The 16,053-nt window shown below is 33.4% G+C and overlaps 1 protein-coding gene across 4 annotated transcripts in view; it reads left to right on the top strand.

Annotated features, from left to right (window-relative positions):
• FAM227B (family with sequence similarity 227 member B) overlaps positions 1-16,053 on the top strand; it is a 189,460-nt gene that overhangs the window by 54,923 nt on the left and 118,484 nt on the right. For all 4 annotated transcript variants that reach the window (XM_077881048.1, XM_077881045.1, XM_077881046.1 and 1 more), the window contains one exon: positions 3,779-3,916. In XM_077881048.1, the coding sequence (XP_077737174.1) occupies positions 3,779-3,916 (138 nt within the window). The remainder of the gene's footprint in view (positions 1-3,778; positions 3,917-16,053) is intronic.

Below are 16,053 nucleotides of genomic sequence, written 5' to 3'. Positions count from 1 at the left end.
CAATGGCATTTTTCACAGAAATAGAAAAAACAATCTTTAATGGATTGTATGGAATTACAAAAAAAACCTGGATAGCCAAAGCAATACAGAGAAAGATCAAAGCTGAAAGCATCATACTTGCTGATTTCAAAGTATGCTACAAAGCTCCAGTAACCAAAATGATATGGTGCTGACATAAAAATAGACATAGACCCATGGAATAGAATCCAGAATCCAGAAATAAACCATCACAAATACAATCTACTAATATTCAATACTCTTTTCCATAAATGGTTATACTGCAAAACCACATATAGAAGAATGAAATTGTACTTTTTATACCACTCACAAAAATGAACTCAAAGAGGATTAAAGACTTAAAAATAAGAAACAAACTATAAAACTTTAAGAAAATATAGAGGAAAAGTCCTTGACATTTTGTAAACAATTTTTTGGATATGATACCAGAAGCATAAGCAACAAAAGCAGAAATTGGTAAGTGGGACTGCATCAAACTAAAAATCTTATGCATAGTGAAACCATCAACCATCAACATGATTAAAAGGCAACTCATGGAATATATTTGAAAATCATATTTTGACAAATGGCTAATATACAAAATATATAAAGAACTCATACAGCTTACTAGAAGAAAAACAAAATCTAATTAAAAAATGAATAGAGGAACTGAGCAGACACTTTTCCAAAGAAGACATATAGATGGCCAATAGATACATGAAAAGATGCTCAACATCACTAATCATCAGGGAAATGCAAATCAAAACCACAATGAGATTTCATCTCATACCAGTCAGAATGCCCATTACCAAAAAGACAAGAATTAAGTCTTGGCAAGGATGTAGAGAATAGGGAACCCTTGTGCACTGTTGGTGAGAATGTAAGTTGGTGCTGTTACTTTGGAAAATGATATGGAGATTCCTAAAAAATTTAAATAGAACTACCATGTAACCCAGCAATCCCATTTCTGGGTATATATCCAAAAGAAATAAAAACATATCAAAGAGATATCTGTACTCTCATGTTCATTGTAGCCTTATTTACAAGAGCCACGATATGGAAACAATCTAGGCGTCTGTCAATCAAGGGTTAAGTTGGATTGAATTTTGAGTCCCTTGTGTCAAACACATAGTTTAGTACATAGTAAGCCTTCAAGTGCTTGTTGAATGTTATTTTTATTTATTATAAGGACCAAGTAAGTTTTGGCCCAGAAATGGAATGATTATTCAACATTAGACTGTATTAACCATTTCTGATGTTCTGATACCTTGACATCCAGGGCCTTGCTTTCCCTGAATGGACTGCACTGCCATAGTTAGCCATATCCTAGAGATATTAAACAACTCACCCATAAACATGCTTTTTAAAACATAATTTTCAAATAAAACCAATTCAGAGGCCACATTACAACACCTTATTTATTGGGTTCTCGTATTGTGGATCCCTATCCCCTTATCTGCATCATTCCAGAACCAGGTACCAAACAACCAGGGACAGGCCCTATGCCACAGAACCTGATAAAATTATTCAGGTTAGTCCATTCTGAGCCAGTTTACCCTGCCTTGTCCCTTCCTTCCTCAGAAGCTTCAATAGAGCCTCTTTTTCACAGTTTCTCCTTCTTCCCCTGTGTTCTGACTGACCCCAGTGTTTCCATGTGTGGTCAACTTTGCCATGGTGTGTCCCCTTCTCTTGAGAACTGTGAGTAATAAACTACCTTTTTAATGCCAGTCATTTCCTGATCTTTTAGCCTTACTATCTCTCATATTTCCTGTTAATACACTATATTTTAAAACAGACAATCTACCAAGAAAACATTCAAGTGAATTAAACTGAAGTCTTCTGCACGTTTTATCTAGTGGCAACTTATGTGAAATAAGTGATAGCCCAATCTAAAACCATTGAGAAAATTCTAATTGACAGCTGAATATATATAGCAAGTAATCCTCATTGAACATTCACTACTAAAAAAAATATTGGTTATATTTTGGAGTATATCAATATATAGTATTATTGATAATAATAATAATAAGAGTAGCTCATATTTTTCATTTATTGAACACTTTAACATTAACTCTCGGAACAACCATATGAAGTATACAAAGGAATATATATTGTCCTCATCTTTATTGCTGGGGCTATACATGTTTGGTGTGATTAAATAAATTATTCAATCATACACAGCTTTTGGAACAAAAGTAGAACTTTTAAAATTTATTTTTGTGAAATTGTCAACAATACTAAAAGGCAACCTATGGAATGGGAGAAGACATTTGCAAATGACTTATCTGATAAATGGCTAGTATCCAAGATCTATAAAGAACTTATCAAACTCAACACCCAAAAAACAAAAAATCCAGTCAAGAAATGGGCAGAAGGCATGAACAGACATTTCTCCAAAGAAGACATCCAGATGGCCAACAGACACATGAAAAAATGTTCAACATCACTCATCATCAGAGAAATACAAATCAAAACCACAATGAGCTACTGCCTCATACTAGTCAGAATGGCTCAAATTAACAACTCAGGAAGCAACAAATATAGGTGAGAATGTGGAGAAAGGGGAACCCTCTTACACTGTTGGTGGGAATGCAAACTGGTGCAGCCACTCTGGAAAAGAATATTGAGGTTCCTTTTTGAGGTTCCTCAAAAAGTTAAAAATAGAGCTACCCTCTTACCCATTAATTGCACTGTTAGGTATTTATCCAAAGGACATAAACAGTGATTCTAAGGGGCACACCCCAATGTTTATAGCAGCAATGTTCACAATTCCAAAAATATGGAAAGAGCCCAGATGTCCATTGACAGATGAATGGATAAAGAAGACATAATATGTATATGGAATATTAGCCATCAAAAAAATGAAATCTTGCCATTTGTAATAATGTGGATGGAACTAGATGGTATTATGCTAAGTGAAATAAGTCAGAGAAAGACAAATACCATATGATTTCAATCATGTGTGGAATTTAAGAAACAAAACAGATGAACATAGGGGAAAGGAAGGAAAAATAAAATAAGATAAAAACAGAGAGGGAGGCAAGCCATAAGAGACTTAATTGTAGGAAATAAACTGAAGGTTGCTGGGGGATTGGGTAACTGGGTAATGGACATTAAGGAGGGCAATGAGCACTGGGTGTTATATGCAACTGATGAATCACTAAATTCTACCTCCTGAAACTGATAATACAGTATTTGTTAACTAAATAGAATTTAAATTTTAAAAAATTTTTAAATTTATTTTTGTTACTTTTTGGTTACTACAACTGATTCATAAATATTACTTAAAAAAATAAGGGAAGAATAATGATAGTCACCTATACTCAGAAGTGATCATGTTAACATTTAAGCTACAGCCACACATACACAAGAGGTAAAATTGTTCTTCCCAAAAAACATATTATAAATGCCTTTCTATGTTAAATATTTATAACTTTTAGTGGATACTTCATGATCCAAGGTATGGATGTATTCTTATTGGATGTATAGGTCCTTTCCAAATTTTTGCAATAATTAATTTCCTCCTTTGCCCATCAATGAACTTGGATTATGTCTATGAGTCAGAAGATGATACCAAGTTTTGCCTCTTTTCTAATTCACTGGTTTATGGACATTAATACTTCTTAAAGAATTTCCCTCATATAAAACTTGAGACTGACAATTTCCACAGGGTTCTTGTGAGGCCAAAACATGTAATACTCATAAAAATGCTTTTATAAATTAAAGATATTTTCAAGTGCTAATTTCCATGACTAAATAAATACACATTTTATATTAACAGGTTTAAAACCTCAAAAAGGCTTTTGGACCTACTGGAAACTAAAAGAGCTCTCCACAACAACCATACATGGTACTAAGAAAGCACCTTCAACATCTATAAAGGATAGGATTGAAAGAAGTCAGGCACGTATCACAGCTGGTAAGTACATTTATTGTCAACTGCAGGATGAAGTAGCCAAAATAAAATATATTATATTAATGGTTTATTATGATTTTCCAATGATTAATTCTTTGGAGAGGGTCTCAAAATAACATTTGATTTGTAAGTCGTTGTTAACAATAGTTTGAATATTGCTTTAAATTTTAGCTTTTCATTATAAAAGTGGTATGTGCTTAACTTCATCTTCCCACTTGCCTGTTATATTTTTATATTGATCTTGTATCCTACAGTCTTGTTAATTCTAGTAACCTTTTTATAGATTTCTTAGGATTTTCTGCATGGAAAATCATGCCATCTGAGAATAAAGAGCATTTAACTTCTTTGTTTCCAATCTATATGCCTTTTGTTTATTTTATGTGCCTACGACTAGGACCCTAGGAAAACGTTAACTAAAAGCAGTGAGAGTGGACATCCTTGCCTCATTCCTGCCCTGAGAGAGGAAATGTTAGGTTATTTGCCTTTAAATTGATTTTGACTGCCAGTTTTTATAGATGCCTTTTGTCAGGTTGAGGTAGTTTCATTCTCAGTTTGCTGAGAGGTTTGTTTTGTTTTTGTTTGTTTTGTTTTCTGTTTTTGTTTTTTTAATTTATGGATAGATGTAGGATCTTGACAAATGCTTTTTAGCATCTGTTGAAATTAAACTATTTTTTTCCGTTTTAGTCTTTTAATATAGTAAATTACAGGGATTGATTTTCAAATGTTAACTGAACCCTGCATCTCTGGGATAAATCCCATTTGGCCATTGTGTATTAACTTCTTCATGTACTACTAGATTTAATTTGCTAAAATTTTGTTTTCTTTTCCTATACTAATCTGTCTCATTTTAGTAATAAGGATTTTGTTCCCTCCTCTTTCCTAAAAGAGTTAGTATAAAGTTGGTATTTATTCTGCTTCCCATATTTGGTAGGATTCATCAATGAAACCATCAAAGCCTAGAATTTTTTCTGTGGGAAATTTCTTGACAACAAATTCAGTTTCTCTAGTAGGACTATTCAAGTATCAGTTCCTTCTTAAAGGAACTTAGTTGTTTTGTATGAATTATTTTATTCCTTTAAATGTTTTTGAGGTTTTTTTCTGATATATAATTCAGTTACTTAGAAATATTTTGATGCATTTGAGCCTTACTTTCAAGCTTCATTAGGTAGAACCAGTGAAGTCTTTTGTCTAGGCCTAATTAGTTTCCCCTGCTGAGTCAATACCCTTCACAGTATTCTACTTCTTGCTCTGTGTATAGAAGGTTTCCCATCTGACTATCTAGAAAATGAGCTTTGTGTGAGCTCCAAGCTGCTCCTTCCTTTGGGTGGCTCTTTACCAACCTCAGGCAAAGATTCAAGGATAACCCTCTGAAAATCTTTAGAATGCTCTCTGTGTGCATCTGTCTCCTCCACATTATGCTGACCTATGGACTGTAGCTTGCCTTTGCCTTCCTGAATGCTAAATTTTCCTTTTTTGGCTCAGTGAGACTAGTGGATTCTGTTTGGATTCCCACTCCTTGCACTGTGCAGAAGAGACAATTGAAGGGCTCCTACATTTGTTTCTCTTTCCTTGGGGATTGCTGACCTCTGCTGCCTATTGTCTAACACATGGAAACCATTGTTTCATATATTTTGTCAAATTGTTTAGTTGTTGGGTGGCTCAGAGGTTGAGCATCTGCCTTTGGCTCAGGGCGTGATCCTGGGATCTGGGACCAAGTCCCACATCGGGCTCCCTGCATGGAGCCTGCTTCTCCCTCTGCCTGTGTCCTCATGAATAAGTAAATAAAATCTTTAAAAAAAATTTTTAGTTGTTTAAGAAAGAAGAGTAAATCTAGTCCTTGTTACTGTATAATAGCTAGAAGTAGAAGCAATATTGTGTTTGTATTTATTTATTTATTTATTTATTTATTTATTTATTTATTTATTTTAAAGATTTTATTTATTAATTCATGAGAGACACAGAGAGAAAGAGAGAGACCAAGACATAGGCAGAGGGAGAAGCATGCTCCACGCATGGAGCCCAACATGGAATATTATGCACCTTTAAAAGATTAAGATAACACTTAAAATACTTCTCTATATTTATTCATATATTTATCATTCCTGGCACTTCATTCCTTGCTATAAATTTCAGTTCCTTGTGATATTATTTCCCTTAAGCCTGAGAAACTGCCTTTTGGCAATTCTCATAGTTCAATTCTGCTAGCAATTAATTTCCTTGTTTATTTATCTAAAAAAAGTATTCATTTTGCCTCTATTTTTCACAGGATACTTTTGCTAGGTATAGAATTCTGGTTCATTTTTCTTTTGCCTCTTAGCAAGATATTGTTCCATTGTGTTCCAGTTTCTATTATTTCTAATGAAACATCAGACATTATTTCACCATGTCTAGGGTCAGAAACTTTTCCTGTAAAGGGCCAAATAGTAAATATTTTAGGTTTTATTGGATACATATCGTTTCTGTCACATAATAATTTTCTTTTTTTTTTACATAATAATTTTCTTTACAACTCTTTAAGAGTATAAAAACCCTTCTTAGATTCTAAATGACATGAAAGATAAGCCATGGGCTGGACAGGACCTGCAGGCTGTAGTTTGTTGATTCCTACTTTATTCAATATGCTTTTTTTCTTCTAGTTACTGTCAAGATTTTTCTCTTTGTTCTTGGTGTTCAGAAATCTGTCCATGATGTGCTGACATACTTTTCTTTGTGTTCATCCTACTTGGGCTCATTAAGTTTCTTAAACTTGTAAACTTGTGGTTTGATGTTTTTCACCAAATTTGGGGATTTTTTTGCCATTATTTTTCAAATGGATTCTGTTCTATTATTCTCCTCTGGGACTTGAGTTTAGCATGTATTATAGTACTTAATGTTGTCCACAATTCACTGAGACTTTGTCTTTTTTTTTTTCAATTTCTTTTATCTGTTTTATAGATTTCATAATTTCTAACTATTTCATTTTAAGTTCACTGACTTTTTCTCCTGTGGTCTCTGATCTATTCTTAATCCCAATAAATGAATATTTCACTTTATATATTGTACTTTTCAGTTAAGAATTCCCATTTGGGGGATCCCTGGGTGGCACAGCAGTTTAGCACCTGCCTTTGGCCCAGGGCACGATCCTGGAGACCCGGGATCGAATCCCACGTCGGGCTCTCGGTGCATGGAGCCTGCTTCTCCCTCTGCCTATGTCTCTGCCTCTCTCTCTCTCTCTGTGTGACTATCATAAATAAATAAAAATTTAAAAAAAAAAGAATTCCCATTTGGTTCTTTTTTCAGTAGTTTCCATTTCTATTCTGAGATTCTCTTCTTTAGTTATGACCATATTTTCTTTTGAGTCCTCAACATATTTAAAATAGTTGCTTTAGAGTTCTTGTCTGGTAATACCAACATTTGGATAACTATGAGATTGATTTCTATGACTATCTTTCTCTTGACTGTGAAACACAATTTCTTGTTTCTATTCATGTCCTATAACTTTTTATGTAATCTTGGGAAGTTGAATGATACTTTGAGGATATTCTGAATTCTGTTAACTTCCAGTAAACAACATTAAATTTTGTTCAAGTTATTTACTTTAGCTGTATTCAAAGTCCAAATGTTATGTGTTCTGTGATGGTCAGCCACTAAAATCTCCACTTAGAACTTTTAGCCACCCAGCTATTCCTTTCTACCTATCCCTCTAGATCTCCCTCTTCCCACCCTATTCATGAGTAATTCGGACACCAGCCAAGAATTTATAAAGAGTTTATAATATTCAGATTCTGGGTTTCCCCCACTGCATCCCCTTTCTTTCCAGGATTTCTATAACTTCCTTATTTTTCAGCCATCTGGCAGTCCCAAACACCAGCTCCTTAAACCAAAAATATTTCCACTTTATGTTTGAATTCCATCCACTTACATGCTATGACAACTAAGTAGTATCATCAGCCAAAAACCTGCAACTTCATGAACACAAATTGCATCCACTAGAGGTTGCCTTTTACAAGGCTCAATTCCCCTCCAATTTCTAACTGCTGTTGGTCATTCTCTGGTACCTCCAAATGGTTGTGTTTTTTAAAAATATTTTCAATAATTTATAACTTTTATTTGTGGGGAAGTCAGATTGGTGTAGGTTAAATATTTTATTTAAATATCAACTTTATTTTATAATTTAAATATGAAATCTTCAACATTTTCCCTTAAAACTGTATTATGTTGCTTCATTATTTTCTATTAATTAGTGTAGTAGAGAAGTCTAAAGCCAACTATTTTATTCTTTCTTTACAGTTAATTTAGGGAATTTTGTTTTACTTTTCCAAGATTTTAAAAATTATCTTTAAAATTGGAAAATATCACTGGAATATGTCTTTATGAATGACAATTTTCATAGGTTTTTTCTTAATGATAAATTTTATTATAATCTTGCATTTCCTTAAGCTCCATTGCAGACCTAGTAAAGGTCTTAGCCAAATATTTCAAATGAGACAGAAAGTTGTATGTCTGTTTCAGACATTTAACCAAAAAGTTTCATTCTACCATTGGAGAGTATTCTCCTAATCCTGAGGAAATAAAATCCAGAGAAAGGCTTTCACATGATATGCTATAACAGACTAATTGCTGCAGCATAAAAACTGAACATATGTAGGGATCAATTAAAAAAAATAAGAAAACGACCACCAAAATTTGTTCATTTGGCAAATGTTGTATAAACCAAGAACAGTTTTCTGTTATGGAGTAAATCCTGAAAGTGCCCTGGAAGTTAAGCTGAAAGGCAAAAATCAAGTTCCTAGGAAAGACCACAATTTTTTACATTGTGTCTTAGCCCTTTCCGGTTACCAGGCTACCAGATGCTCCTGGAGTATAGAGGTAAAAGTGACTTTTACTCAAAGTAAAAGTTGCTTTCCCAACCAATCATCTCATTTCAGTGCAACTTGTGCTTTTCTCTTTTTTCCCCCCATTTTTAAAATTTACTTAAGTTTTAGTTAACATACAGAGCAATACTGGTTTCTGGACTAGAATTCAGTGATTCATCACTTACATATAATACCCAGTGCTCATTACAACAAATGCCCTCTTTAATACCCATCCCCCAACTAGCCCATTCCCCACACACCTGTTTGTTCTCTATCATTAAGAGTCTCTTGTGGTTTGTTTTCCTTTCTCCTTTCTTTTTTTCCCTCCTTCCCATATGTTCATCCAGTTTCTTTCTTAAATTCCACATATAAATGAGATCATATGGTATTTGTCTTTCTTGGACTGACTTATTTCATTTGGCATAATACACTCTAGCTCTATCCATGTCATTGCAAATAGCAAGATTTCATTCTTTATGATGGCTGAGTAATATTCCATTGTATTATATGCTCCAGATTTTCTTTATCCATTCATCAATCAATGGACATTTAGGCTCTCTCCATAGGTTGGCTATTGTTGATAATGTGCCTATAAACATCCTTTATTTACAGGTTTTTTTGGTACCATTTCTAAATCTGGTCCCCCTCTCCAAAGGTAATGACTATAATGAAATTTGTGGATACCACTCTGTCTATAATATATAATATTGTTTTTATGTTCTTTACATAAATAAAATACATAAACCATTTTATATTTCAAAATTTAACAATAATTAACATTCAATAATTTAAAATAATCAATAGATATTGATCAATTTTTTTAGTAGTATTTTTGACCATCAAGAAAATATAGTTAAGTTACTCTAAAGACAGTCAAGAAAGTTTTTTCTTTTCTAGGAAATACTGCTTAAGAGCTTTTATTTCAATAATGTTTATTCCAAGCATCCCCTATTTATATGTTGCTTCATGATAATCCTTGTATTTTCAGAAGTTATTTCAGTATCCATTTATTGCAATCTAGTATGAAGATTCTAGATGGTGAATTACAATGCTTGAAAGAGCTTTTATACTGTATTTCTAATGATCATTTTCATTTGACAGAAACATAAATATTGTATTTGCTTCAAACACACTTGATTTTAATAATAGGAAATCTTGATAAAATGTATCGTATATTTTATTTACTCCTAAATATTTTAAAAATACTTTCTATATTTGACTCTAAAACATGACTAGATTTTTTCTCTGGATGACATCTTCTAAGTCTGGGAGGGCAGATTAGAGATTTTCCTCTAATCCATTTCCTCATTTCCTTTCATATACAGCTAAAAATTAAAATTTAATAATTTATCTTGGATTTCTATAAATCTTCAATTTGAAGTATGTACTTGATAATGTGTGTTAACTTTTTAGAGCCTTAACAGTAATGTTCTTATGTGGCAGTTCACTTCTTTTATCCTTTATAAAGTAGGAAAACTGAAGCATAAAAAATTAAGTAATAACTTACCCAAGATCACATAACTGATAAATAGTGGAAAATGAATTCATATACAAGAAATTCTGGCCTTAGTCTAAACCCAGCAACCTCACATACTTCCTCTCATTCAGTTAATTTTATAAGCTTATAAATACATTAAGGCTTAAAATTGTCATCATAGGATAAGAGATGTAGCTTACAAAGTTGTCATAGCCTTAATCCTTCATTCATGACTAATGTGAATGAGCTTTTAGATCCTTTCCTGGGATCAAATTTTAGTACATGAGAAGGAAAGAGGGAGAGACGTGAGTAGATGGGCCAGAAAAAGAGTAGAAGACTAAGGGAGAAAATTCATTTGTTTCCAAATTTTTTCTATAGATTCCTCTAGAAATAGCAATGGTTTGGGGAATTGGAAACCCACATTCTGGGGTCAAAATAATCCAGAAGTATAATGACAGCAAAGTGTTGGAATTTCTAATCCTCTGAAAGTAACTGGGCCTCCACTAGGAAGCACAGGTCTGCTATGCACCAGTGTTTTTGGCAGGGGAATTAAAAGTGTAGTTGTACCATTTCAAAAAGTCAAGAATTGCTTAAAGAGGGTTTGGGTTTGTTTTATTTTGTTTTTTACAAAGTAGTTTTTTCTGTAAATTTCTACTTAGATTGTGACTATTAGGAAATCTATGTGTTTATTTGAACTTTGAGGCTCTTAAATTTTTCTAGGGCTCTAGCCTACCTTTAAGGCTATCTTGTTGAGTTTTTATATTAGCTAGGAGTCAATGAGTACTTCTCCTCCACATAGTGTTTCAGAGATTGAGGCTATTTTCACCTTCTGGGGTCACCAGCCTATAGAACTGCAGTCATTAGAATTAATCCACACCAGGAGAATATGTGAGAACTAGGCACAGAATCTTAAAAGTCTTGGCAAAAGTTATAAATTTCCAAGTATAAAATAAATACTTCATAGGAATGTAATGTGAAGCATAGTGATTTAGTTAATAATACTGTTTTACATATTTGAAAGTAAGTAGGAGAGTGGATCTTGAAAGTTCTCATCATAAGAAAAAAAATTGTGTAACTATATATGGTGATGGATATATTGTGGACTTTTGGACTTATTGTGGACTTATTGTGGACTTATTGTGGTCATTTTACAATATATACATATATCAAATCATAATATTGTATACTTGAAATTAACAAATTATGTCAAGTATACATCAGTTTTAAAAAGTCTTGGCTCAGTAGTTACCCACATCACTCCAGTGAGAATAAGCCATGCCTATATTAAAGTGTAAGGAGGGCTGGAAAATAAAAATTCTTATTGGGAAGCTGCTACATAGTGACAACTCTGTACTATGGAAGGGGAAGCCACACATTTTGAAAGATAGCTAAGAATCTCTGCTACAGGTATTCAGTTAAAGAATAGTGTAGTAATCAGTTTTTCAATGCTTAGAGACTGCATAATAAGTCAGTGGTGATATTAACAAATGTAATTTCCGTATCATATAAAGAAATGTATAACATTTAGAAGACCTGCATAACTCACTGAACCAATATTTTTCAAAGACTGTCATATTATATTTTTAAAAATCATACACAATGACAGGTGGAGCTAGAGAGTATAATGCTAAGTGAAATAAGTCAGTCAGAGAAAGACAAATACCATAAAATTTCATTCATATATGGAATTTAAGAAACAAAACAAACAAGCAAAGGGTGAAAAAAAGAAGCAAACAAAAAAAACAGACTCTTAACTATAGAGAACAAACTGATGGTTCCCAGAGGAGAGGTGGGTCAGGGAATGGGTTAAACGGGTGGTGGGGATTCAGGAGGGCACTTGTGATAAGCAAAAGTGATGTGTGGAAGTGCTGAATCTCTATATTGTGTACCTGGCACTAATATCAAATTATATTAACTAACTAGAATTTAAATAAAAGTTTTAAAAAAGAAAATAGTTATCTTTTCCAAAAAGATGCTATTTATTTTAACATGAAATGTGTTTATTATTCTTATTTTTAATGAACTAGTGTTCGAGATTTCTCAGCTTTAATTTCTATTATAGGAAATACTAGTAGATACAAAATCCATAATTCTTATATTTTTAAGAATATAAAAGAGCCCTGAGACAAAAATGCCTGAGGGACACTGCCCTACAGGAAATCACTGTGAAGGGGCTTTCCCCATGGCATTTGAGACCTACCATATCCTGCTTGCAGTTTAACAGCTTCTGTGTTGCTTATACTCAAGCTGGACTCAGGAATCACTATGGAGACTACCCTAGACATAAGACTCTGATAATTTATTTACTAGGCCATAAGTATGTTTTGATTTGGAAACTTTTCTGCAGTTACTAATGTTTCTTCAGCTCTGACATATTTAATTTGCACATAAAAGACTTAAATTCCTTTATGTTTTATATAACCTGTCTGGGCATTATGTTTCCACCTGAAAAAACTGACATGATTACATTAGATTGTTTCGTATTCCCCTCTTCTAACATTTTATTACTCTATTACTTCTATTTTTAGATGCTGAATAATCTTCCCAAGTGGTTGTTGACTATTGAGGTGGAATTAGCAATAGAGACTAGTGGCTTAGATTTATGATTTTAGAACTCTTCCTCCTCTATAGTTGTGCGCACGTGAGTGTGTGTGTGTGTGTGCGTGTGTAACTTATGTGTGTATCTTGTGTGTATAAATATGTTAATCTGTGTGCTGGAGGAATGCTAAGGCAGGTCAGGGGCAGAACTGGGGTAAAATATGAGTGTATATATAAACACATGTGTGCATATATATGATTTTCAAGAAATAAAATAACCTATGCTCCATGTGTAATGCTGTCTCAGAATTGCTTCTTCTAATCCAAAACATATTTAAACCATAACTTTTCCTTCACATTTGAGATGTTTATTGTCATGTGGGCTTAACTTCTCCAAAATTTTAAACTAAAAAAATGTTCTGTTTTTGTTTTTAATGAAATAGACAGCAGATAGTTAAAATTTGCCTTCCAAACCAAATGGCATATCTCCCTTTTTAGGACTGGAATGTAAGCAGTTATAGAATTTCAGTATCTGGAATGACTCAAGATTTACAAGCTAGCTCCCCTTAACCAGTGTGTTATTAGATTATTTACCAGACTAAAGTTTTAGTGTTCATTTCTCTTATTGTGGTACACCACCATATAACCTTTTAAACTCAGATAAAGATCGTTTTTGAAAAACTACTTTATACTTCTCTCCTAGTTTTGAAAACCCAGTTTCTTTTCTTTATCTAAACTTTAAAGTTAAAATATGAAAATACTTCATGATTTTTATGGACTTAATTTAAACTACATGTAATAAAAAATCCTTATATTCAGTTAACATGTAACTTTCAAGTACCTATGTGTACATCATTGTACTTAGTGCTGGGGGAGATAGAAAAGAAAAATTGTTAGTATACTAGAAACTAGTCACTCCATGCACAAGTACTAGTTGATATTTAGCAAAGGACATGTTCCAAAAATAGTAATAGCCCAATGGATTAGCTACTTGAACTTTAATTTGTGTATCTCTGTCAATTTGCTACATCTTCACTGCCAGCAATGTCTAGGGATGATTAACAAAGAATCCTTAAAACTTGGAAATAAAGTAACTTTCTGAGAATTAAGCCAGTAAAATCTTGACATTGTGCTTTTATAAAATATTGAAAGAAAACCAAGAAATTTACATGGCTAAAGAGAGAGGAAAACCCAAGACACTAATAAGATGACCAGAGATATAAACTTCCAATGTGTTAGTAATTTAATAAGTTGTATTATTGTATTGTCTTTGGTTGTATTTTACACTATGTGGAGAAAGACTATATGAACAAAAGTGTGATAAAAAATACGTGGCACAAAATAAATGTAGCCTAAAGAACCAGAAGCCTGCATTGTTTTTACAGAACTATCCACACTGACCATTGTAAATTAGATTTTATAATAATTTCAATAATATATTTTTCAAAATCATTTTACCTCCCTTTGCTTTGATGCCATGCTTACCAAATAACTTTCTAATTGCTAACTTAGTGTTTAGGATAATCTTCTATGGTCTGCCACAGGGTGACTGGCAAATGCCTCCCCCAGATATGTTGGTTTATTGATTAGTGGTAATGGTCAGAGGTGCTGGATAGCATGAAAAAAAAAAAAAAAGTGAATTCTCATTGCATTAATGTAATTGAGTGACATGAAAAAGCCATGCTAAGATGAAGTGAATAACAAGAATTTGAATGCTTCTGAGAGATTTAGTCACTGGTTTGAACAAAACAAGGTGGTATGTTTCTATGCATTTTTAACAACTACATTTTATCCTGCTTAAATATTGGAATCATGCTTTGTATTGAGGTATGCTCATTATTCTGTCACTAAATTGGAATTGGTTTAACTGCTTATTTAGTGACCATTTACTGAGCGCTTACTCTGTGCTAGATAGTTTCAGAGGTGCTTGGGATACACAACAGGTAAGATCATTTTCCTTATTAAAGTTATGGGTTGGTAAGGAGACAGACAATGGGACAAACACAGTGGACTAAGGAAACTATTAAGTTTATGTTAAACAGTGGTAAGGTGGAGCCAATTGTTTGACAGCTTTGGATGATATTTTTTAAGCAATTTAAATACAATAGGCAATCAAGAACCAATATGGATTTTTCAGGTGCCAAGTCACATAGTCAAAATAGTATTTAAGGAATTAGGTAGTATCTGAGATTGGGAAATCATGAAACAGAAGAATGATTAAGGAACTATTGCTAACCTCTAGACATGAGATTATCAGGTTGTAGAAGGACCAAGAAAGAGATACATCTAAAGATGTTGAAAAAGTAGAAGCTGGCTGAGTGTTGTGAAATAAAGACAAGAATAAAGGCTGACTAAATTTTGAGTGTAAATATTAGAATGTTTATCTACTCCCATGCACTGTTGGTTGGAATACATATTTGGAAAAAGCTTTCTGAAAATCAGTTTTTCAATTTATGTTTTTAAAGGATTTTTTTTTTTTTGGTCTAATAATTTGATTTCCTGCAATCATCTTGAGAAAATAACCGGGGGCCCCTAGGTGGCTCAGTCGGCTAAGCATCTGCCTTCTGCTCAGGTCATAGTCCGAGTCTTGGGATTGAGTTTACATCAGGGGGGCCCCTTGCTCAGAGGAAATTCTGTTTCTCCCTCTCCCTCTGCTCTCCACAGCAGCCGCCCCCCACCCCATGCATATGCATGCTCTCTCTTGCTCACTTGCCCTAAAATAAAGTCTTAGAAAAAGAAAATAATTAGAAATATAAATTATATACCAAGAAACTCATATTTATGTTAGCGAAAAGTTTGAAACAATTGAAATAATCAACAATAGTTAAATACGGAAGAGTAAAATAGAGGTCTTCTCATCTATCTAGCCTGTCAGATCAATGAATTGGTTGATTAATAGAAAACTTTTGTTAAATTGATATATGTACACCTTCAATTTTTTTTTTTTTACTTCAGATGTAACAATGTGCATTCATTTATCAGGTTTTCTGTGGGGCTATGGACTTTCCTATGATTAATATTATTCTAATAATTATCATGCCCACTAAACATTGCCAACAGTGTCCATTTCAAGTTTCTTTAAAACAGACTGAGAGGGCGGCCGGGGTGGCTCAGCAGTTTAGCACCTCCTTCAGTCCAGGGCGTGATCCTGGAGATCCGGGATCGAGTCCCAAGTCAGGCTCCCTGCATGGAATCTGCTTCTCCCTCTGCCTGTGTCTCTGTGCCTCTCTATCTCTCTCTCTCTCTCTCTCTCTCTGTGTCTCTCATGAATGAATGAATAAATGAATGAA

This window comes from Canis aureus, chromosome 32 (genome assembly GCF_053574225.1).
Source record: "Canis aureus isolate CA01 chromosome 32, VMU_Caureus_v.1.0, whole genome shotgun sequence".
NCBI classification, from domain to species: Eukaryota; Metazoa; Chordata; class Mammalia; order Carnivora; family Canidae; genus Canis; species Canis aureus.
This window is presented reverse-complemented; position numbering and strand designations above follow the sequence as displayed.